The sequence below is a fragment of the Mirounga angustirostris genome, unplaced genomic scaffold, assembly GCF_029215605.1.
Source record: "Mirounga angustirostris isolate CCGP_5_RB_7025 unplaced genomic scaffold, mMirAng1.0.hap1 SCAF_17, whole genome shotgun sequence".
Taxonomy (NCBI): domain Eukaryota; kingdom Metazoa; phylum Chordata; class Mammalia; order Carnivora; family Phocidae; genus Mirounga; species Mirounga angustirostris.
Genome location: NW_026991725.1, coordinates 25,600,934 through 25,623,122, shown reverse-complemented (window position 1 = coordinate 25,623,122; position 22,189 = coordinate 25,600,934). Strand labels below are relative to the sequence as shown.

At 52.4% G+C, this 22,189-nt stretch overlaps 1 protein-coding gene across 1 annotated transcript; it reads left to right on the top strand.

The window, feature by feature from the left end:
• Positions 1 to 1,693: 1,693 nt before the first annotated feature.
• Positions 1,694 to 19,276, top strand: TNS4 (tensin 4). The gene is made up of 12 exons (XM_045888949.2): positions 1,694 to 2,132; positions 8,470 to 8,893; positions 9,980 to 10,392; positions 12,465 to 12,551; positions 12,881 to 13,006; positions 14,274 to 14,366; positions 14,472 to 14,549; positions 15,541 to 15,609; positions 16,404 to 16,572; positions 17,519 to 17,587; positions 17,843 to 17,869; positions 18,396 to 19,276. Exons 1-12 carry the CDS (start codon positions 1,694 to 1,696, stop codon positions 18,535 to 18,537), a joined length of 2,136 nt encoding a protein of 711 aa, XP_045744905.1. The 3' UTR covers positions 18,538 to 19,276.
• Positions 19,277 to 22,189: the final 2,913 nt, after the last annotated feature.

The following is a 22,189-nucleotide window of genomic DNA, read 5'->3' as shown; positions in this document are numbered from 1 at the left end:
GCTGGTGATTCAGGTAGTATTCAAAGTGAAAAGAGTTTCAACAAGAGCCTGAGGGGCTGCCTGCCTTTTGCTCAATCCCACGCCTGTCCCACTGGGTTCCAGAATCCCAGAAGGGGCAGATGTGAAAAGGGTCTTAAATCTATGAAGTAGTGATATAGGGTTAAGAGTTTGGGAGTGTGGAGCCAAGACCACCCAGGTTCAAAGCCGCTGGGTTCAAATCCCCATTCCACCTGTGGATTCTGCAGGTTCTGTGACCTTAGGCAAATCACTGAACCTCTCCAGCCCCACAGTAAGAGTACCCTCCTCACAGAACCACTGAGAAAATGAAATGAGTAAACTTTAAGTTCTGTTATTATTATATCCCCATCATACAGATGGGACAACTGAGGCCCACAGAGGAAACGGTAGCACAATAGCAGTTTCCAATCAGTAAGCAGGCATCCTAGGTTCTAGTCTGAGTGATGACCCAGGCCCCCAGTGTGCTCTGCAAGGTCAGTAACCCCAGCCTCCTCTGTGGCGCCCAGCCAAAAACCCTGCAGGATGCACTGAGATCCTGCCCCAAGAAACCCGGGCCACGTGGAGCATGTGAGGAAAGAGCCACAGCTCTGTGTCCTCAGCTGCCCCCAGGAAATTGCTCGGAGGCCTAGTCCCTTCCACTGCCATTTAAAGACACGCTTCCCGTGCCTGGGACACACCGACCCCTCCAGGCCCCAGCCAAGGAGAGGTCTGGCAACAGAGCCTACAGGAGCCATGGGGAACAAGGGAGCCTGGCTTTTCTCATTAACTTACTGTGCAACCTCAGGCAAATCATACGCCCTCTCTGGACCTCAGATATCCCTCTGCATTGGAACTCCACGTGGTATAGGCAGTTAGGAATCCAAGTCCCTTCCTCTAGGAAGTCCTCCCTGACCTCTGCACCAGTGCCTACAGAGTCTCCTCTGTTTTGCCTCCCTTGGTAACAGTGTTTTTAATTGCTCACCTGCTTACTTGTCTGTTTCACTTACTGGCCCACACACAGTAGCAGCTGACATCAGGCAGCCTGAGGTCGGAGTCCTGCTCTGACACTTGGATGACACAGTATGACACTTGGGCAAGTTACTGGCCTCTCTGTCTCTCCATTCACACATCATAAAATGGAAAATAATAGTGTCTACCTCATAGGGTTGTTAGGAGGAGTTTAAAAGACTTTATGTGTAATATATGTGCATAGTAATTATTCAATAAATATTAGCTGGTATTTATTTAATAAAGAAGGCTGTGATATAGCAGATATTCAATGACCTCTACTGAAACAATTTTATTTGACAATCACTTGCATAATGCTTATTATGTGCCATGCACCGTTCTAAGCATGTTACAAATCTTCACACATTTTATAGTTAAGGAAAACTGAGACACAGAGAAGTTCATTAACTTGTCCAACATTGTACAGCTAGAAAGTGGTAGAGCCAGGATGCAAACCCAGGCAGTCTGGCTCCGGTATCCATGCTTTTAATGAATGAATAAATATGCCTTTCCTTGCGGGGGGCGGGTTGGGGGGAGGAGTGGGAGGGACTTCAACTACCAAAGTTGCTCAGTTCCCAACCCTGGTCTCTTTCAGGTCCTGGGAGCTCCTGGTTGGCAAGTGACATCTCTGGGGTGTAAGTGAGGCTGGTTTGAAGCTAGAGGTAAACGGACGGTCACTGCCCCCACCATGTCGCAAGTGATGTCCAGCCCCCTGCTGGCAGGAGGCCATGCAGTTGGCTTGTCTCCCTGCGAAGAACCCAGGAGGGCCCTGCACCCAGCACCCAGCCCCGGCCTGCCACTGCAGTGTCCCTACTATACCACAGAAGGTTGGGGAGCCCAGGCCCTGATGGCCCCCACACCCTTCAAGGGGCCCCCCAGCAGGCTCCAGCAGGGTCCACAGGCTAGAGCCAAAGCCAGCTGCCTCCTGCAGTCCCCTGGGGAGCAGACCTCAGGGACCCTGGAGGACCTCGACTCCTACATTGACTTCTCACTGGAGAGCCTCAACCAGATGATTCTGGAACTAGACCCCACCTTCCAGCTGCTCCCCACAGGAACTGGTAGCCCCTGGGCTGAGCCCACCCAGAGCACCACCTCAAGGAAAAAGAAAGATGAGCCTGAAGCCTTGGGTAAGGACCTGGGGCACGGTGCCAAGGGGGGTGCTTGGGGACCAGACCTCATGAGGAAGAAGAACTTTTCTATCAAATCAGAGGAGCAGGAGAAAATGTCCTGTTGGGAGGTGCTGTGCAGCCCTAAACAAGTTACTTAATTTCTCTGTTTTCTTTCCTATATCAAAGAGATATATATAAGTTTCCCTCACTATCCAATTCTATTTTGTTCCTGAGTTTGGAAAAGTGATGGATACCTGTTTTATGTGATTTTTCAGAGACTTTAAATAAGCTTATATATATATATATATGTATATATATTATATATATATATATAAGAATTTCATACAATGCCATGCATGTAACTAAGAGCCCAAGAAATGTGGAGTCCCTGAACCTCACTGTTCTATAGTATATCTCTTTAGGTCCTAACCTGGGTCCCCTGAAACTTTTATAGGATTGCTATCTGGGCCCCTGTCCCTGTTTAGGGGAGTATCTCTCTGGGGAGGCCCAAACTGGAAGTAGCGGGGTTAGAAAGACACAGAATTCAGTCTATTTGGGGTGGGACCCTGCTGTGTGTAAGCAGCGATGTGCTGGTAAGCTCCATGATGGGGTGGCAGAGAGCCCTGTTTGCAAACATCTGCCAATTTCACGGTATAGATTCTCCCAGCATGGCCAATCTCAAGCTACCAAAATGATGTCACTGAATGTAGTACTGGAAAGAGATAACCTGTAGATGGCCATTACGGTATATATAGTATTTCTACCATACCATTACAATAGATATAAATAATCTCAAGAGTATAGATAATAGTGGGGCACCTGGCTGGCTCAGTTGGAAGAGAATGCGACTCATGACCTCAGGACCATGAGTTCGAGCCCCATGCTGGGTGCAGAGATTATTTAAATAAATAAAACTCGGGGCGCCTGGGTGGCTCAGTCGTTAAGCGTCTGCCTTCGGCTCAGGTCGTGATCCCAGGGTCCTGGGATCGAGTGTCGCGTCGGGCTCCCTGCTTGAAGGGGAGCCTGCTTCTCCCTCTCCCATTCCCCCTGCTTGTGTTCCCTCTCTCACTGTGTCTCTCTCTGTCAAATAAATAAATAAAATCTTAAAAATAATAATAAATAAATAAAACTTTTTTAAAATTTTATTTATTTATTTGAGAGAGGGTGTGCTCATGCGAGCGTACAAGCAGGGGGAGGGACAGAGGGAGAGAATCTCAAGCGACTCCATGCTGAGCAGTGGCTCAATCTCACGACCCTGAGATCATGACCTGAGAGGAAACCAGGACTTGGATGCTCAACCAACTGAGCCAGCCAGGCGCCCCTAAATAAATAAAACTTAAAAAAAAAAAAAAAGAATCTAGATAATAGCAAAATCTAATTAAATAATTGGGATATGATGAATTGTATTTATTACTTTTGTTTTTATTGTAAGTTATTTCATTGTAGGTTTATGTAATTTAATTTTTAATAATGTCTGAGTTTAGAAATCAGCTGGACAAAATCCTAAAAATTTAACAATCAGCTCTTACGAGCTGGTACAAGCCAACTTCAATATACCACTACATCCAAGGGAATCTAGAAATCGCTACATCTGGTGTCAGTTTCCTGAACAAAGGGTTTCAAGTGTACTCTGAGGATGAAGGTCAAGGAGCAGGACCCCATTAGACAGGCTGGAAGACTGAGGTCTCCAGGGGTTTAAAGGATCAGCATGGGTTAAGGGATACAATTAGGATTAGAGATAGTGTCCATGAGAATTTCTACTTATTGAGCACTTATTATATCCAGGCTCTGTGCTGAACATCTTACAGGAGAACATTTAATCCTCCCAATCTATCCCCGTGAAATATTTTATCACCATTTTACAGATGAAAAAAACGGAGGCTGAGGGACTCCAGTAAGGAGCCAGTCTAGCCTAATCACTGGAGGTGGGCAAACTTTCCACAAGCTAGTGACTTCACTCCTTTGTCTCATATTCTTCATCTGTAATATAGAGAGGAGTTCTTACCTCAAAGGGGGTTGCAGGGTTTAAAAGAAATAACACTTGGGTGTTTATCAGAAATCCTGACATGCTGTTAGTCATTATAAATGGCAGCTGGTTTAATTAAACACTAGGGTTGCATTTAGGACCCGCCCCAGGATAGGCTCAGGGTCTGGGATGGAGGTGAGCCCAGCACCCAGGTCCTTCGGCGCCCCAGTTCCCAGTCTCCAGCCTGCCTTCTGCCCCTCCCATTGAGCATTGCCTTCCAGGGCTGTTAAAAGAACCACCTCTATCCGCCAAGATCTTCCTGCTTCTTGAGGCTGGTCACAGGCATGTCTCTGCAGGGAAGGTGACTTGGGTCTAATTACCATTGGCAGGAGCAAGCCCAGGGCTTTAATGTTCATGCCCCAAGGCAGGGGTTCCACACACTCAAGGCCCGCTGGGGCAAGACCAGCCTCTGTGGAGCGTCCACATGTATGGGGTAGGGATGTTGACAACATCCCCTTCCTCCAAGGAGCCAGTGGTCAGTAGTCTGTGTTCTCAGATGCCCTGGACACAACCTGCCATCATGGGGATGTGTCCACCTGACCCTGGGTAGCAGAGGGGTTCGGGGGATGAGCGGGCAGCCAACAGTGGTCAGAGAGTTCTGATGAAGCCCCCTAATTCTGCCCTAGCATCTTCTGATGGAATAAGAAAATCCTCTTCTCTAACCTCTGCCTGAATGTCAGTGATGCCTGGGAATTCACTACCTCCTGAGACAGCCGGCATAGTCAGCTCCCTGTTAGAAAGTTCTTCCCTGCGACCGTTGTGATTGCTAACAGTGTGTCACTGTGATGGGTGGCACCTGTCCCGTGCATCTCAACCTGCCAAAACCCTCCCCTCAGACCACCACTACCGGCAACAAAGCGCTTGCCAGCCTGTGGAAACCTAACTAGTTCTGGGCACCGTGGTGAGTTTTCACTGGGCCAAATGTATCCAAATGTGTGGGATGCCCTCCCTTCGCCTCTCATCCTTCCTTCTCTTGGGGTGTCAAAGGGAAGATGTTCTATAATTGTGGTGCTAGCAGATGTTCACTGTTTTCTCTTTGTCCTCACTTGGCAAAATTAAAAATTAAGCATCGGTGATCCTATGTTTCTCCCTCCCCTAAATAAATATAGATAGATTTTGTAGTGCATGATCTCAGCATCTACCCTGTGAAGGAAACAGTGGTAGCCTCATTTTACAGATGAGAAAGTGAGGCTCAGGGAGAAGAAGTAATGACCCAGGGTCACACAGCCAGTGGGTTGTAGGTCAGGCCTCAAAGCCTGGGCATCTGGCCTCCAAAGTCTGTGTTCTTGCCTTTCTCTCTCTTCTTTGGAGCTAGTTTCCTGCCCTCCAGAGCTTCGAAGAACAAATCTGTATGGAGGCAGCCTGCAGGCTTCTCTTCTGGGGCTCTCCTCCTGCAGCGCTCACAAATCTCCCCCAGCTTCCCTGCCCCTGCCTCTTGCTTACCCTGGGGGGCTCCCATCCCACAGGGAGCATGGTTATTCCAAGCAAACACCATATCCATCTCTGCCACTCCTCCCCTCCCCATCTTTGGAACAGGCACCCACATTTCATTTTCCAACAATTTCTGCCAGGCAAGGCTGTTTGCCAATCCCAAGAGAAGGGTGCTTAATAACTGTCTCTCTGCCCCCCTCCCCACCCACGTGTCCCCTTCCACCAGCCCAGCCTGGTGCTGGCGCCTGTATCCACCCAGCACTGCTCAGACTTGCCCCACGAGCCTGTAAACAGTGGCTGCACCCAGGTGAGGGTGTGGGGGGCCTCCACCTCCCCTAGCCGCATGCACCTCAGGGCAGCAGCGAGAGGTGACTCACAGCTCCAGGACTCCTTCCTTCCTTCCCACCCTGCTCTGCTTGCTCAGTCCCCCGAGCAAGGCCTTTCTTTGGTCGGTGTTTGGATGACCCAGTGATTAGGAAACCCAGAGCTTCACCAGGTGGAGAGACCCTCTCCCAAAGCAGCCAAGCACCTTTTCACAGGGCAAGGCCTTGGGAAAGTGTCCTGAGGAGTCCCCCGTCCTGGAGTCCTAGAAGACGCCCTCCAAACAGAGCACAAGAGCAGGCGTTGGATTCCTCCACTCCCTGGCTGTGTGACATTGGATAACCCACTTAACCTTTCTGAGCCTTGATTTCTCATCTCTTATTTGGGATTCATAATGTTTTCTACTTCAACAGAGTTGTTGTGAGGGTTACGTGAGTTAATACAGGTAACATGTTTGCAACGGCGTGGGCACACAGTAAATACCAGCCTTTATTAAAAACTCTGCAGTAAATGCCAGCTCCATTGCCACATCTCTCTGAGCCTCAGTTTCCTCTCCATAAAATCAGTGCCTGCTGGCAGTGGGCATAAGAGCTGAGAGGATTATGGGTATAAACACTATAAAGTCCTATAAAAATAGAAGTGGTGCTTGCCAACCTTCCAGAAGAATGCACCCCATTCCAAGACCGCTACTCTTTCAGAACGCACAACACGTTGTGCCAAATAGTCTTCTCTTGCCCTCGGCAGTGGGACTCCCCCCTTAGCTGGACAGTGTCAGCCATCTGGCCAACACTGGCCTCAAAAAGCAGGCAGGCAGGAGAAGTTCTCCAAAGCTCACCATGGGCTAGGCTCCAGGCACCATTCATCAGTGTCTTTTATCCTTACCACAACCTCAGGAGGTTGGTTTTAGATCCCCACTTTGCAGATAAGGAAACTGAGGCTCGCAGTGGTTAGGAAAGTTAGCCGATGCCTCTTGGCAGGAAAGTGGCAAAACCAGGACTCACACCCAGGTTTATCTGACGGCAAAGCCAGGCCTGTTCCTACACTCCTTGGAACAGCATGCTCAGGTCAGCCTGCCAGCCCCCCTTCATCTGGTGTAATCCTCCACCCCAACCCCAGCCCAAGCAGGTTCAGACAGAGGCAGTGACCGCGAGCAGGCTCTGAGGTCCTACCCAGGAGCGGGCTGGGGCAGGCAGGGATTCCACAGAGTGGGCAGGAGTTGGTACATGTGCCAAAGCCCAAGGTGGTGGGAGGCTGGCAGACAGGAGCTGAAGGTGCAGTTTCCCTCTGACTTTGCCCCAGTTTCCATCCTGGGAAGCCAGAGGCAGGATTCAACAGGCCTCCAGGAGGGAGCAGCTAGGTAGCCCCCACCTTCCACCACCTTTGCTGGAATAGCACCAAGGACAGTTCCCCTCCCCCAGGTCAGGAGGAGGGGTGTCCATACTCACCGTGGGGAAAACCACAAGGTACCCACTCCAGGGAGGAGCAAGTTCTCAAAACAAGAGTCCTGGGTGCCCCCACTGAGGAATAGAGAGAGCACTGGAGTGAGTCACCACCCTCGGCCGTGTTTAATAACCAACAATGGCGTACCAGCTAAAAGCATGTCCTGGGAGGTCCACAGCTTGATAATGTAGCAAACCCTGGCCTCTGGGAGCTCCTGCTCTAAAGCAGAGTTCTTAAACTCTACAGTGCACTCAGATTCCAGGGAGTCTTGCTAAAATGTAGATTCTGCTTCAGCAGGCTTGGGATGGAAACTGAGATTCTGCGCATCTGACCAGCTCCCACCCCCAGGTGGCGTGGCACTGCTGGGCCAGGGGCCGCAGTGCTGTGGCTTGGTGCCCATTGGAATCAGCTGGAAAACTAAAACAACCTGAGGTCTGGGTCCACACCGGAGATTCTGATCTATTTGGCACAGGGTGTAGCCTGGGCATTTGGACTTTTAAAACCTCATCGGATGATTCTAGTGTGCAAACAAGCATGAGAACCCCTGCCTTCATTGTAGGCACAGATGTAGAAACAGCCTTCACCTGCCCTGGACAAAGAAGGCATCAGAAATGTGACTGGCACCCTCCTTAAGCAGTCATTTCAACCTGGGGAGGGGGACATTCATGCAGGAGAGGATTTCCTAGTTTTAAGGTATTTACCATGTGCCAGGAGAAGTGTTATGCCGCCTACGTTCATCTCATTTCATCCTTACTCTAGCACCAAGAGACTGGATATATAGTCACCCCATTTCACAGGTATGGAACCTGAAGCTCGAGTTGGTGAAGTCGTTTGGCCAAGTGCTCTGATAGTAAGTGGCAGAGCCAGATCTGAAACCCAGGTCTCTCGGACTCCAAGGCCTGTGTTCATTCCAAGGCATCTCCCCACCAAAGGAAGAAATCACAAGGAGGGTGACTTTGGAGCTGTGCCTAGAAAGGGGAGCTGGGTGCAAATCCGAATCCAGCAAACTTCTCTCTGAGCCTTGGTTTCCTCATCTGTCTAAAGGAGGGGAAACCAGATGGTGTTGAGGACTCTTCCAGCATTCCTGTTCTGTAAGCCCAGGTTCCCGGTTTCACCAGTGTTCTGCTCTCTCCCCAGACATAAAGTACATCGAGGTGACCTCCACCAGATCAAGGTGTCATGATGGCCCCCAGTGCTGCTCCAGCCCATCTGTCACCCCGCCCTTTGGTTCCCCACGCAGTGGTGGCCTCCTCCTTTCCAGAGACATCCCCCGAGAGACTCGAAGCAGCAGCGAGAGCCTCATTTTCTCTGGGAGCCAGGGCAAGGGGCACCAGCGCCCCCCTCCCCACTCTGGGGCTCCCTCTTCTCATCCCCCACCCTCTCCCAGCATCTCTATCCCCGGCATGGGGAACAAGGCCTCCGGCCCCCATGGCTTGGGCTCCCCACTGGCAGCTTCTCCAGGCTTGGAGAAGGGGCTGGGGGGCCTGGCCCCACAGCAGGGCAGCAGGGTCTCTGTGTTGTCAGCCAGCCCAGCATCCGATGTCAGCTACGTGTTCGGAAGGTAGGTCACTCCCACTGTAGCTTCTGATATTGTCTCTGCAACACACACACACACACACACCCTAAAAATCATAGAGAGGCACCCTGTTCTATCGGAGCAAAATCAGGTTGTACACCAAAAACAAAAGAGTGAATATTCTCTTTTATGCCATCACAGCCATTTGGACCTCAAGCTTTCCTCAGGCACTTAGAATATAACTCAAAATTTTGAGAATATAACAAAAATTTTGATTTATGCCTTCCTCTTGAGAAAAGAACTGTTTACATTCATGAGGCTGACCTGTATCCTTTCCAGCACTCATACAACCCATCTGAAGGAAGGGATTTTTTTTAAAACACAGGGATGTAAATAAAATTTGGAGGCCTGGGATAAACCATTTAGGAAAGAAAAGCCTCCTTCCTCTTTGTTGCTAGCAAAACCTAGCAGGAAGGAGGCGAACCTGCCTGTCCCCCCGCCCCCCAGCCCAGTTTGCTGGCCTCACAAAATAAAGCTGCACACACACACCCATCCTGTCCAGGAGGACCAAACCTCAGGACCTCTGTCCCCCACACTGACTCCAGAGCCGATGTGCCAAGGCAGTCCTTGGCAAGGAGGCCGGGATTCCACGGCCATGGCCGTTGGCATGGGCCTCTGAACTCAGAGAGAAGTCTCGCTGGATGCAGAGCTGGCCTCCTCCTCTTCCTCCAGCTGGGGAGTTCTCTCTGCATCCACCGTGGACATGGTCCAGCCTGCGTGCAGGGCTCTTGGGAATGTTGGGTACTTGTGTGATAGCTCAGTCAGACCTGCCCGGCTGGGAAGGCAGAGGGGATCCAGTCCAGCCTAAGCCCACATGACCTGCAGGGGATCAGCTCATGAGCTACTTTAAATGACCAAAGACTGCAGTGCAGAGACATTTCTGTATCCTTCAGCATCGCTTGGGGATCAGGTGGGCATGCACTTTGCTTTGGGCTGTGGGGGATGGAGTATGCAATACTCTATTTAACCAGAGCTACGGGCACCAAGATCAGTAGATTCTGGAGCCTGGCTCTGACTTCTGCATGTCCACTAACAGCCTAACTCCCTGCCTGTCTGGTGCCCTCCCTGCAGCAGCCAGTCCCTCCTCCACTCCAGCATCTCCAGCCATCAGTCATCTTCTAGATCCTTGGAGAGTCCAGCGAGCTCTTCCTCCAGCCTCCACAGCCTTGGCCAAGTGTCTCCGGGTACAAGAGCCAGTGACTTCCAGGTCCCCAGCAACCCCACCCCAAACATGGGCCAGCCCAGAGCAACTCACTCCCCACCACTGGCCAAGGAACACGCCAACAGCTGCCCACCATCCATCACCAACTCCATGGTGGACATACCCATCGTGCTGATCAATGGCTGCCCAGAACCAGAGTCTCCCCCATCCCAGCAGATCCCAGGACACCAGGACTTTGTCCGACCTGGGGCCCCTTCTTCCAGCAAGTCTTGTCCAGCCACCAGGAGCCACAGCCAGACCCCTCTCACCACATCCTCAGAGGGTATGTTGTAAACCAGTCCTTCAGCCGTTGTGAGGTTCAGCTTGGGGGGATAGACAAAGCATCAGTGGGTTTTTGCAATAGCAGGTCAATGCGCTGAATACCTACTGTGTGCCGAGCACTTTGCCAAAGAGTAGGGACAGAGAGATGGACACAGTTTAGAAAGAGACAAAAACCAAGGATCACTACAGAATAGAAAAACCACAGAAGGCAAGAGATGTCCTAAGTCTTATGGGGCCACAAAGGAAGGCGTGATCCTTTTAGTCTAAAAAACTGGGAAAGCTCCTTGGAGGAAGTGACATCTGAGCTGGGTCTGGAAAACTGAATCAAATGTCTGGAGCCAGAGCAGGGGAGGTGGGGCATTCCCAGCAGAGGGAACAGCAAGTCCATGGTCATGAAGGTGTAGAAGCACATGCATGTTTAAGAAATGACTGGAGTGTTGGGTGTGGGATGAAGTAGTTGAGTAATCTGGGGCAAGATTGGGAAAGGTCTTGAACACCACGCTAAAGAGTGGATTTTACCCATTAGGCCGCGGCATCGGGGGCTAGCAGGGAATCTCAAACAGGAAAGTGATGGGGTCAGAGGTACATGTTCAATAGATAACTCTGGCAGCTGCATGGCAGATGACCTGCAGGGCCCGGCCCAGGCAGGGAGAGCAGTTTTGTTTTGATTTTCATCATGAAGTGGTCCAGACAAGCTGTAACGGGGGACTGCACCAGGGCGGGGCAGGGCGGAGGAGAGAGGACAGAGCCAGGAGACCCTCGGGATATGAAAACAACAGGCTTGATGACTAATGCAAGAGAGGGAGAAGAAGGAGAGTCAGTCCTACCTCTGACGTTCGTGGATGACGAACACACAGAGAGCCGACGGAGACAATGCATTCCAATTCAGACAGCTAAAAACCACAAAGCAGCAAACACCCTCCTTCCCGTAGTCTGTGACTACAGGCGTCCAAAAAGAACAAAACCAGCCAGAACGCAAAGCAGTAAACACAGAGGCTCAGGCTTAGCACCCATAGGGTGCACCTCTCCAGAGAAGAGCCCCTGCAGAGCCCCAGGGACACTGTCCCTGCTCCCCACCCCCCACTCAGCCACAAGCATCAGGGGGACTCCTGGGGGTTATGATGTTCACTCTGGCCCACACTGCCATTCGGGAAGCCAGGTCAATGTAAGCAAGAGAAAAATGGCATATAGGTGTGCCTTTGAATCTGCTCTGATCGTTTTCCCGGAATAAATCATTTGCAGATTTTAGTACCTTTTTTTATGATGAGTTACTCTCAGCTGGCCACAGCACACACCTTTTCAGGATACCAAAATGGAAAACCACTGTTCTCTGCCTTAGGGACCCGGGGAAGTGGCCATTTTGTCATCTCAATGAGCACATCTACTTAGTCCAGCGATATTCCCATCCTGGTTTGGTGGTGCCCCAGGATATCACTCATTATACCCTGGGGTCTTATCAAAGTCTGCAAACTTTCTCCAAACAAAATCCTTGCTAATTGCCTAGGCTATTGGAATGTCAAAAACCCTCAGAGACGGTTTAGTACACTTAGTCCCCTCTGGGCTTCAGGAGCAAGACAGTTGTCCCAAATCAGAGTCAGGAATCCTGTCTCCTGACTTCTGCACAGGCTCATCTGCCCAGATCTGCTGCCTTCCTTTCCTCAAACTTTTCTTTCATTTTCTTTTCCAAACTGAACATGCCCCCCAAGACACTTGTAGGATTCTTAAGGGGGAAGAGAGGGTAAAACCAAACACATGATGCATCTCAGAATCCCTTATTTATCCCTTCTTTCAGGCCACACCAGACAACACAAGATTTGAGAAACTGTTTCTCATTAAACTGAGATTTTATCTGTTTGTGATTTATTTCCAAGGATACGAGGGGAGACTCCTAGGTCCTAGATGCGCCAAGCCCTGAATTCTTCTGTTGGATTTTGCCTCTTGTAGGCAGTTGGAGATACAGTGGGGTTGGGGTAGGGTAGGGTGGGTTGAATGGGACCACTGCGCAGAGGTGGGGGAAGGGTCTCTCAGCTCCCCTCGGTCCAGCCTAAAGAGTCCCCCCTCTCTGTCTTCCAGGTCCCACCAGGGACATGCAGCCCACCATGAAGTTTGTGATGGACACATCTAAATACTGGTTTAAGCCAAACATCACCCGGGAACAAGGTAAAAGGAAGCGCTCTGTTTCAAGGGTTGAGTGACCCAGGAGTCAAGTCTGGGTCTTGCATCTTGCATCAGGCAGATGGGGCCCTGGGTCATGGTAGGGGAGGGAATGGCAAATGGTAGGTCCAGGGAAGGGGGATATCGTGCAAACCTCATGTCCTGAGGAAATAGGGACTGCAGCAGGAAGGGTGGAGATTAGACAATAGGAAGGACTTCCTGGGAACACAAGGTGATTCTGTAATGTCTGCTCTATGAAGATTCTATGGGGCTGGGGGACAGGGGTGTCCAGGTGGGGGGGGAGGTAACTGTCTCTGACCCAAGGATTGTTCCAGCAATTGAGCTGCTGAGGAAAGAGGAGCCAGGGGCTTTCGTCGTGAGGGACAGTTCTTCCTACCAAGGCTCCTTTGGCCTTGCCTTGAAGGTGCAGGAGGCCCCTGCACCTGCCCCGAACCGATCAGGTATGCGTACCTGTCTCTTCATTCAAGGCCTCACAGAGGCAACAGGCTGTGGTAGGTTCTAGTCCCAGCTCTCCACTGCTACCTTGCAGCAGGCCCATAAGTACTCCTGGGAGGAGGGTCAGCCCTCTCCCAGCTGCCTTCCTGCACCAGACACTCTGTAAGGAGCTCCTTCCACGGCAAGCCTGAGCTTCCTCTGCCTCTGGGAGTCCCCAGATTCCCTGCTCTGCTCTCATGGGGGGAAGAGGAGGAAGCTCCCAGCCCCTCTCCAGGATGCTCTCCTCTGCCCACCCCCCACCTTCGCTGTCCAGACCAGCTTTATTGTGAAGGAACCTAATGTAGTAATAACGTGTGTGCCCTAGCTTACCACGTGTATGTGACAGTTTATCACGTGTGATAGCTTATTGAGTGAATGCACTGGCTTATTACATGTGCGTGATAGCTTATCACATATGTGCTAGTTTATCACACATGTGATAGCTTAGCACATGCTTTCCCGTGGTCTCACACACACAACACACATCTCTGGGGCATGCACCCTGCACTGGGATACCTCGCTAGGGAGATAGATAAAAACAGATCATTATAGTACAAAGTATCTAAGTTACAGCCCCTCCCCAAACCCCAGGAGTATAGCTCTCATGTAACAAAAGGATCAGGTAAATAGGTTCCAAGAGTTAGTTAATGACACCACCCCCCGAGAGCAAAGATGAAAACCCCAACTTCATGCTCTCTACACCATGCTGCTCTGGTTAAATAAGAAAGTGACCTCGGGGCAGTATTGGTTATCAAGAACGCCTTGCCAACGAGCACAGAGAGAAGGAAACCATGGGCGGGTGAAGAAGAGGCAGAGGGGCACTGTTCACCCTCCAGGGCCAGCCTAGCTCCAGCAGGGACCATCTGGTGAAGAATCACAGTACCTGGGAAGGAGTGGGTAGACGAAGAGAGAAATCAGGCTGAAGGATTAAGATTTGATCTTAGTAGTCACTGGGACCATCCCCAGTAGCCCTTGAGACCAAGAGAAAGTTCTCCTGAGAGAATTACTGGACGCAGAAACCTTTGAGCAAACATGTTGGCACCTCCTTTGTGGGAGGCCTTGAAGATAGGGTTCCCCCTAGCAGTCCCACCCACCCCTAGGCAGGGGAACAAACCAGTTAACCTCTGGATGGACCGGGAGGAGACGGGTCAGGGAACGAGTTGGTCAGTGTTCAGCTAACACTGGGCTCTGGAACCCCCATCCACATGCGCTCTTTCTTCTATCTTTGTCCAGGTGAGGACAACAGTGACCTCATCCGCCACTTCCTCATCGAGTCTTCCGCCAAAGGGGTGCATCTCAAAGGAGCAGACGAGGAGCCCTACTTTGGTGAGCCTCTCCAGCCTGCAGGCCCCTGGGTGGGCCCCACCCTTCTGGGCTGGGAGACTGGTCTGGGGAAAGCCTTCTCACGCAGGGCTGCCTGTTTCCTTGCAGGGAGCCTCTCTGCCTTTGTGTGCCAGCATTCCATCATGGCCCTGGCCCTGCCCTGCAAACTCACCATCCCACAGAAAGGTGGGTCTGGGCCCCAAAGAGGCAACCCCGGGGAACTAAAAAGGCTCCTAGTGGTCACATCCCACCTTATTTATGGATTAGTGTCACAGTTAAAAGTGCTTCACCTAGCATCCATCAGCATCTTCACTTCCTGGCTTGAGAATTTGAGAATGTCGACCCCTCTGAGCCTCTGTTTCTTCCTCTATGAAATGGGGACAGCCATCATCATACTTACTTAAAGGATTGGTTGGGGGTTAAATGAGCCGGTCCAGGCAAGGCTCTTATCACAGAGTACGTGTTTGATAAATAGGAGCCTTCTTTGAGAGGATGAAAGGAACGTAAGTCAGCCAGTTTGGAGAGGGTTGTTTTTTTCTTCCGGGTCCAACCTTTACTGGGCACTCCCTCATTCACACATCCCTCACCACAACTGTGTCAAATAGGTGTTATCCCCATTTAACAGATGAGAAAAGGAGGGCTCGAGGAGCTAAGTAGCTCGCCCAAAGGCACACAGATCAGACCTCAAACTGAGATCAGGAAGTCCCATCCAGAGCCCACAGCCCAGCCGCATCAGCAGCTGGAGTAGATGATCCCTGGGTGTGCAGGAGGAGCAGAAGAGGGGTTCTGGGAGTGGAGTCAGGGCAGGGGGAGCCCCCAGTGTGGTGATGGGGAAAGCCTCCCTACATTCTGCAAAGAAAGGCCTGGGTTTGGGATGGGGTGTGAAAGAAGGGAGGAGGTGAGAGGCTTCTGAGGACCAGGTGACTGCAGCAGTCCAGGGGCTGGAGGAGTGAGGAGGCAAAAGAGGGACCAAAAGGCTTGCAAGTCAGGCATCTGGGGAGCCCCAAGTGGCCCCGTTTGTCTAATTATGGTAATCACACCAGGTTTCTCAACGGCTTGCTTCCTGAAGGTGGGGGCGGAGGTGGGAGATGTTCAAGGGGATTAATGTTCCTATGAGAAGAGTCCCGTTCACTCCACCCCCACCCCCTCTGGGGACTGTTACTTTGCTTTGGCTCAGAATTGGGAGCTGGAGACTCCTCAGGCCCCACTACAGACAGCCGGGCCTCTCACCTGAAGAAATCTGCAGGTAAGTGGCATGGGGGAGGCTCCAGGCTTGCCTGAGCCCCCATAGGGCCCCTCCCAACCCCACGCACACACTTGTACATGCAGGTCCACACATGTTCCCACTACAGCTTTGTTTCTTCGTCCTTAACAAGGTGCCCCGCGGTCCTCCCCATCCCTATAAACCTGGAGGTGAGAGGCTGCAAGCCTGGGTGGGGGGAGCCCGTGGGGGTGGCAGGAGAGAGGGAGGTTGGTGTGGCTTACACCCCATCCTGCACACTCATGGGCACATGTGGACATGCTGGGGCCTCTCTGGTTCTGAGGGACCTGCCCTAGAAGTGATCTCTGGGTCTGGGATCCTCTGTGGAGTGTCAAGTCCAAAGGCCAGGCATAGATCAGCACTTGTCCGAGTGCCCTCCCCCCATTCTTGTCTTCTCCACCTTCGCTTGGCAATGAACCAGGGCCCCGGGGTGGGTGGAGGTAGAGACAGTGCCAACCATGCTTCTGGACAGAAGGAAGGTTTGCCTGGACATCCCTACACATAGGGCAACAGCTTTACTCCACCCTAGAGGGCCAAAGGCCAGAGCAATGCAAAGCCACAGATGCTCCCAACATCCTCTGGGGTTGGCCTTGAATTGCAGTCACCTACACAGTCCTGCCTGCCTGCCTGGTGGCTCAGAGGAGCCCCACTGGATTCCTGAAGAAGGAAGAGCCCCGACGCCAGCTCTGGGCAGAAGGAGGACCAGGGCCTGGGGGACCCTACCTGCCCCTGCATGGTGGATCCTGGCAAGGCCTAAGCACAGCATTTACATCCCCCAGGCTGCCATGCCCTGTATCTGACCTCTGTGAGTGTAGAGACCCTGAGTGGAGCCCTGGCCGTGCGGAAGGCCATCTCAACCACCTTTAAGAGGGACGTCCTCCCCACACCCACCGTGGTCCACTTCAAAGTCACGGAGCAAGGCATCACCCTGACCGATGTCCAGAGGAAGTAAGGGGCTTCCCTTGCCTTGGGGCTGCTGGGCGGGGCAGGGGGATCTGGAGGGGATGGCTGAGATGGCCGTGGATCAGTGATGAAGGTAGGATTCAGGATTCTGGACCCAATGTGGTCAGTGACTTGCTGAGTGACTCCAGGCAAGTTCTCTGCCTTCTCTGGTCCTCACGCCAATGACCCCATCCCAAAGTCCCCCTTTCAGTGGCACTGGTTCAATCTGGTTCATCCACTGATGAACCTCGTCCCAAAGTCCCCCTTCCAGGACACTGGTTCAGACTGGTTCATCCACTGATGGAACAACTGCAGAACGCCAGACTTTGGCTGCCCACTTCAACACAGTGGCTGAAATCACTCCTTCCCCGGGCTCAGGGCTTCACAGTCTGGCAGGATCCTGGCCCTGGGCTGGAGGAACAAGAGATGAGCAAGACATCATTCCTTTCCTCAAGCAGTTAAATGACACAGTGGGCAGGGGGCAGAGGAGAGAGGGTAGAAAACCTGAATATATAGGACACAAGGCAGATTCATTCCATGAAAAGAGAGAAGTCTGGGGCGCCTGGGTGGCTCAGTCGGTGACGTGTCTGCCTTCGGCTCAGGTCATGATCCCGGGGTCCTGGGATCGAGCCCCGCATTGGGCTCTCTGCTCTGCGGGGAGTCTGCTTCTCCCTCTCCCTCTGCCCCTGCGCTGGAGCGCTCTTTCTCTCTCTCTCTCTTTCAAATGAATAAATAAAATCTAAAAAAAAAAAAAAAAAAAAAAGGAAAGAAAAGAGAGAAGTGCAAACATGTGCCCCAAGGCCCAGCAGTGGGAAAGGTCACAGCAGGCTGTAAGGGGTCTAATTGGGAGGCTTCTTGGAGAGCAGGGCATCTGAACTTCGGGAGAGCTAGAGATGATGGAGGTAGGACATGGCACTGGGACAGGCTCTCACCAGCAGTCCTTCTCTTCCAGGGTGTTTTTCCGGCGCCATTACCCCCTCACCACCCTCCGCTTCTGTGGCATGGACCCCGAGCAACGGAAGTAAGTTCAAGTCTGGGCCAAACTCACAAAGCCATCCAGGGCCTAGCTGCCCACTGAGGTTTCTTGCTGACTCTGGGACTGGGGTCACAGACAAAGCCTGTGAACCTCGAGGGGCTGGGAGCAACAGGATGAGGGGAGGGTGGGACCCGGTGGGGTGTGGTCACAGCTGGCCATTGTCCCCAGCTGCTCAGCCAGAGTCCTGTGGAATGCAGAGAAGCCTCAATACTCATTCCTGTCCCTCTTCCTTTCCCACAGGTGGCAAAAGTACTGCAAGCCCTCCTGGTAAGGCTTCCCTGTGTCCTGTCAGTCACCATAAAAGGTCTCCCTGGGCCAGAACCTGGGACCCAACAAGAGGAAGAACTCGGGAAAGGAAGGAGGCCCTGTCCTGACCTTAAGAGAACCCATGGTTTTGATGGGGGTGGCACAGGCCCGGGTCCTCAGAGAGCCTCCAGTCTGAAGGGGGAGACATGAGCCTGGGAGCCCTCGGTCTTATGTAGGAGGCACAGGCTCTAACCTCAGGCAGCCTTAATCGATGGGGATGCCCCAGTCTGATGGTCAAGACACATCCTTGCCCTCAGGAAGCTTCCACTCTGATGAGGAATATGCAGGTCCTGTCCTCATGGAGCCACCATTCAAAAGGAGGGTTACCTAGATCTTGAACTCGGGGGTCTCCCAGTCTGACAGAGGAGGCCCATCCTACCCTCAGAGAGCTGGGGAAGGGGCAGGGCAGAGCACCGTACTAGCTGAGATCACCCCTCCCAGCCTCTCTGGGCCCCACCACCTCACCCAGGCTATGTTCTCCCACCAGGATCTTCGGGTTTGTGGCCAAGAGCCAGACAGAGTCACAGGAGAATGTGTGCCACCTGTTTGCGGAGTATGACACAGTCCAGCCAGCCTCCCAGGTCATCGGCCTGGTGGGTGCCCTGCTGCAGGACACAGAAAGGATGTAGAGGGAGGGAGCTTCCCGTGCACCTTCCTGGACATCCAAAGGGGGCTGGAACCCCTGAGCAGGGGCTTGTGGCCACACTAATGAGCCAATATATTGGACTGGGGAGAACGGTACCAAGTTGAAACCCTGGAAACCTAATGACCGTCAGCAGTGATCTTCATCCAGACCCAGCTGGGTCTCAGTTTCCTCAACCATAAAAAGAGGCCAATAGACAGGACCAGCTGTGCTTCTCAGACTTTGATGGCATCTCAACAAGCTCCCTGTGATTCTGAAGCACGCCCACATCTGAGGACCCCTGACTCCATCAACTTGGACACTGCCAATGCAGAAGCCTGAGTTAGAGACCTGCGACCCTCTGTCGTGGCAAACAGAAGGTGCTGGGTTGGGACCCATGGGCCCCTAGCCCAACACTGACCTGGGAGAGGTGATATGCAAGGATCGACCAAAGGAGGGATGGACGGACTCTATTTCCCTCCATATCTGTTCCTTTCCCCACTTCCATAATGGCTTCTTGGGCAGCTGTTCCCAGGACAAAGCAGGATCTGCCTGCCCTGGATTCTTTAGGCCAATGTGGCCACAGTTGTCAGGGCAGCTTAGCAAGGGGGATCTTGTCCTCATGGTCAGAGACCACCCAGCTGCCCTCACATCCTTGATGTCTAGTTCCCACCACTGCAAATGAGTATCAGCCCCATCTTTTCTCTCAATTTTTTGGTAAGCAAGTGTCCTCCAGCTGGTGTCACAACTGCCCTAATGTTACTTATGTAACCCACGGGAGGGAGGTGGGGGCAGGGAGACCCTCTGCTCTCCAGAGCAGATGCCAGGGCCAGCTTTCTCTGGTTCTGCCTCAGCTCCCGTCCTGCTGAGTGCCCCCTGCTTCCCAAAACACACACATAGACACCCAGACAGGCCCAGCAGTAGGGCATCTATGGTCTTACAGCCACACGGGGGCAGCAGAGAGTCATGAATGCAGACAGGCCGCCAACTCAGGAGGTTTGGAGAAGCTGGGCAGTCTTTCCCCCACCCCCACCTCGGTCAAGACTCCCAAGAAGCTGGAATCCTTTGTCTAACAGGTCTGGGGTCCTAAGAAAACCACACCGTGAGGGTGGAAGAGGAGGCTCAGAGAAGAAGCCCACTTTTGTTCTACAAGGAGCAAATGCCTGCCCCCTCCCAGCTGTGGGCCCTGCCACCCCATTGTTATCATTATCTTTGGCCAAAGCTGGGCCTGACGGATTGGGATTTCAACCCAGGAAACCAAACCGGACTGAGGCTGCCCTGGGCTGGCGGGACTGGCTGAGAGCAGCCCGCCCAGCCTGTGCTCAGGCACTGCCCCATCCCTGGAGAGTGGAGAACACTAGACAAGTTCTGAAGGTCATATTCAGGAGGCTGGCAGAGAGCCCCCCCTTTTACCCATGGGTGCCTGTGTACTTCTCATGGAAAATAAAGTGTCTGTCTTGGCATAACAGTTGGTTCTAAGGCATTCGGGGCTGCCCGCTCAGAGGTGGAGACCGGAACAGAGAGGGGCCCTGAGTTGGCAGGTGATGGCTATGTCATAGAGAACACTCCCCCCTACACCCCTGGCCACAGCAGCACAGTCTGCATTGGCTTCCCTTCATAAGCCATCTCTTTGGCCATTCTGTGTCCCCCACATGGCCCACACATGCGGCTTTCTTCCTCGTGACTCCTTGCCTGCCATTCTGCCAGGAGGACAGAGAATTGAGATCTCGCCCTTGTCCCAGGGCTGAAGGTGAGTCTGTGTGGCCCCCCTGACAGATCCCAAGGTCTCACTCGGGCTCCCTCAGGGGCAAGGAGAGGCAACAGAAACATGAGTGGAGTCGAGAAGAGTCTCTGAACCTAGATGAGCCCTGAGCTACCAGCTCAGCCCTAGAGAAATAGACAATGGCTTCATCCCACCCTGGGCCTGGGGGTTCTACGACTAGCTTCTGCCAGCTGGCAGTCCAAGCCTTGCCAAGTGGTATAGGAGGGGCCTCAGGAAATCTACTTTCCTAAGGGGCCTTAGGAAGGGGAGCTGCGTCTTCTGTTCAGGCCGAGTTCTGTGACCCAGTGACAGGAGCTGCCCTGGAGGGCCTGCGAAGAGACCCTCCCAAAGGCCTTGAATCGCTGTTGAGAAGCCCTGCCTCCCCTCCCACTACCAAACTTCAATTCCAACCTCCCACCCCAGCCCCCTTCAGCCTGGCCCTGGACCGAGTCCATGGAAGGTAATATCTCTGGTGCATTTACCACAGCTCATCTTTCCTCCAGGAACATTTAACAAAGAACTTGACTTAGACTTTTGCCGATGGGCAGAGCAGCCAGCCCAGCAAGGATAGGAGGGGTGGTGAGCAGAGGGGAGGAAAGATAGCCACCAAGCCGGGAGCCAGGAGGGGAGGGGTCTTCATACCCCAAGAGTTTTCTGTTCAGGAGGTCCCAGGACTTGTAGCCCTTGGTCTGAAGCCTCCCTCCCCAGTATCTTCCAATGTCACCCCTCCCAACTTTCTACCCTCCCCATCCTGCTGTCTACACACACATATACCACCCACCCACCCCTCCCTCACCCTCCTTCCCCGGGTTCTCCTGTCCCTCGCCAACCCATTTCTTCTTGACCCTCCTGCCTCAAACCCATCATCTCCCTCTTTACAGAAAAACCTTCCTCTCTCTCACTCTTGTCCCCTGTAATTTCCCCAGGTGGCTGGACCCACAGCAAAGCCCAGTTCGGATCGATAGGAAGGGAGAGGGGCAGCCACCTGCACTGCCAATCATTTTTCAAGCCTCAGACTGCCACCCTCTCTAAACCCTGCCTCTTTTCTGGCTACAGAGTGACCTCCCCAGAAGGCTGAAGCACCCTCACGCCGCCACCTCCCCTCCACTCTTCTGTCTGCTCACCTCTGCTCTTTCATCCTCCACCTCCTGTCCTGAACTCTCAAGCTATCCAACAGGCGGAGGGCTTGGAACCAGGACAGGACTGGGAGGTGAAGGGCTTCCAACCCAGAGATTGGTGCCTGGCTTCATGCAACAAGGGTTTTCTGGCTAGATGCTTTGTTCATGTGAGCTGGGAAAATAGATCAGTGCAACAGCGTTCTAACCGAGGTGTGTGAGTGCCATGTGGGGCTGGCAGGAAAAGTAGAAATAGGGAATGTAAACTTTATCCATTTGGAGGGAATGAGGGCAATGTTACCAAGGAGGTAACATTCGAGTTGGGTCTTCAAGAATGAAAAGGAGTTTAGCGTGCAAAGAAACCATGGAGGCTCTTACGTGCTAAGTACAATGTAAGGCACACTATATATGTTTAATCCCATTTTACTGAGGCTCGGAGGGTTAACTTGCCCATATTTTCCTAGCTGGGAAATGGCAGAGAAATAGGATTCCAAATCTGGGCCCGTTCTGCCTCTGCATTCTCAGACAAGCTGATGGATGAATTTGTGCGTGAAGCACACAGGTATGAGATGGTACCATGTTCAGTGTGGCTAAAGTATATGGTACCCAAGGAAGTAAGTGAGAGAGGAAGCAAAGGAGAGTCAGGAGCCAGATTATCAAGAAACTTGGGTTCTAAGCTGAGAATGTCTAGGGAATGAATACTTGTTAAACGCATGGATGAGTGAGTGAATGAATGAATGAGGTTGGGCTCAAGACCCTTTGTGTACAGTTGCACAGGTTGT

Excerpts from the sequence above, each read along its gene's own strand:
- TNS4 (XM_045888949.2), top strand. The coding sequence starts at position 1,694 with ATGTCGCAAGTGATGTCCAGCCCCCTGCTGGCAGGAGGCCATGCAGTT. Across the intron at positions 8,894-9,979 it reads GTCAGCTACGTGTTCGGAAG|CAGCCAGTCCCTCCTCCACT; the intron begins GTAGGTCACTCC and ends CCCTCCCTGCAG. Across the intron at positions 13,007-14,273 it reads ACCTGCCCCGAACCGATCAG|GTGAGGACAACAGTGACCTC; the intron begins GTATGCGTACCT and ends ATCTTTGTCCAG.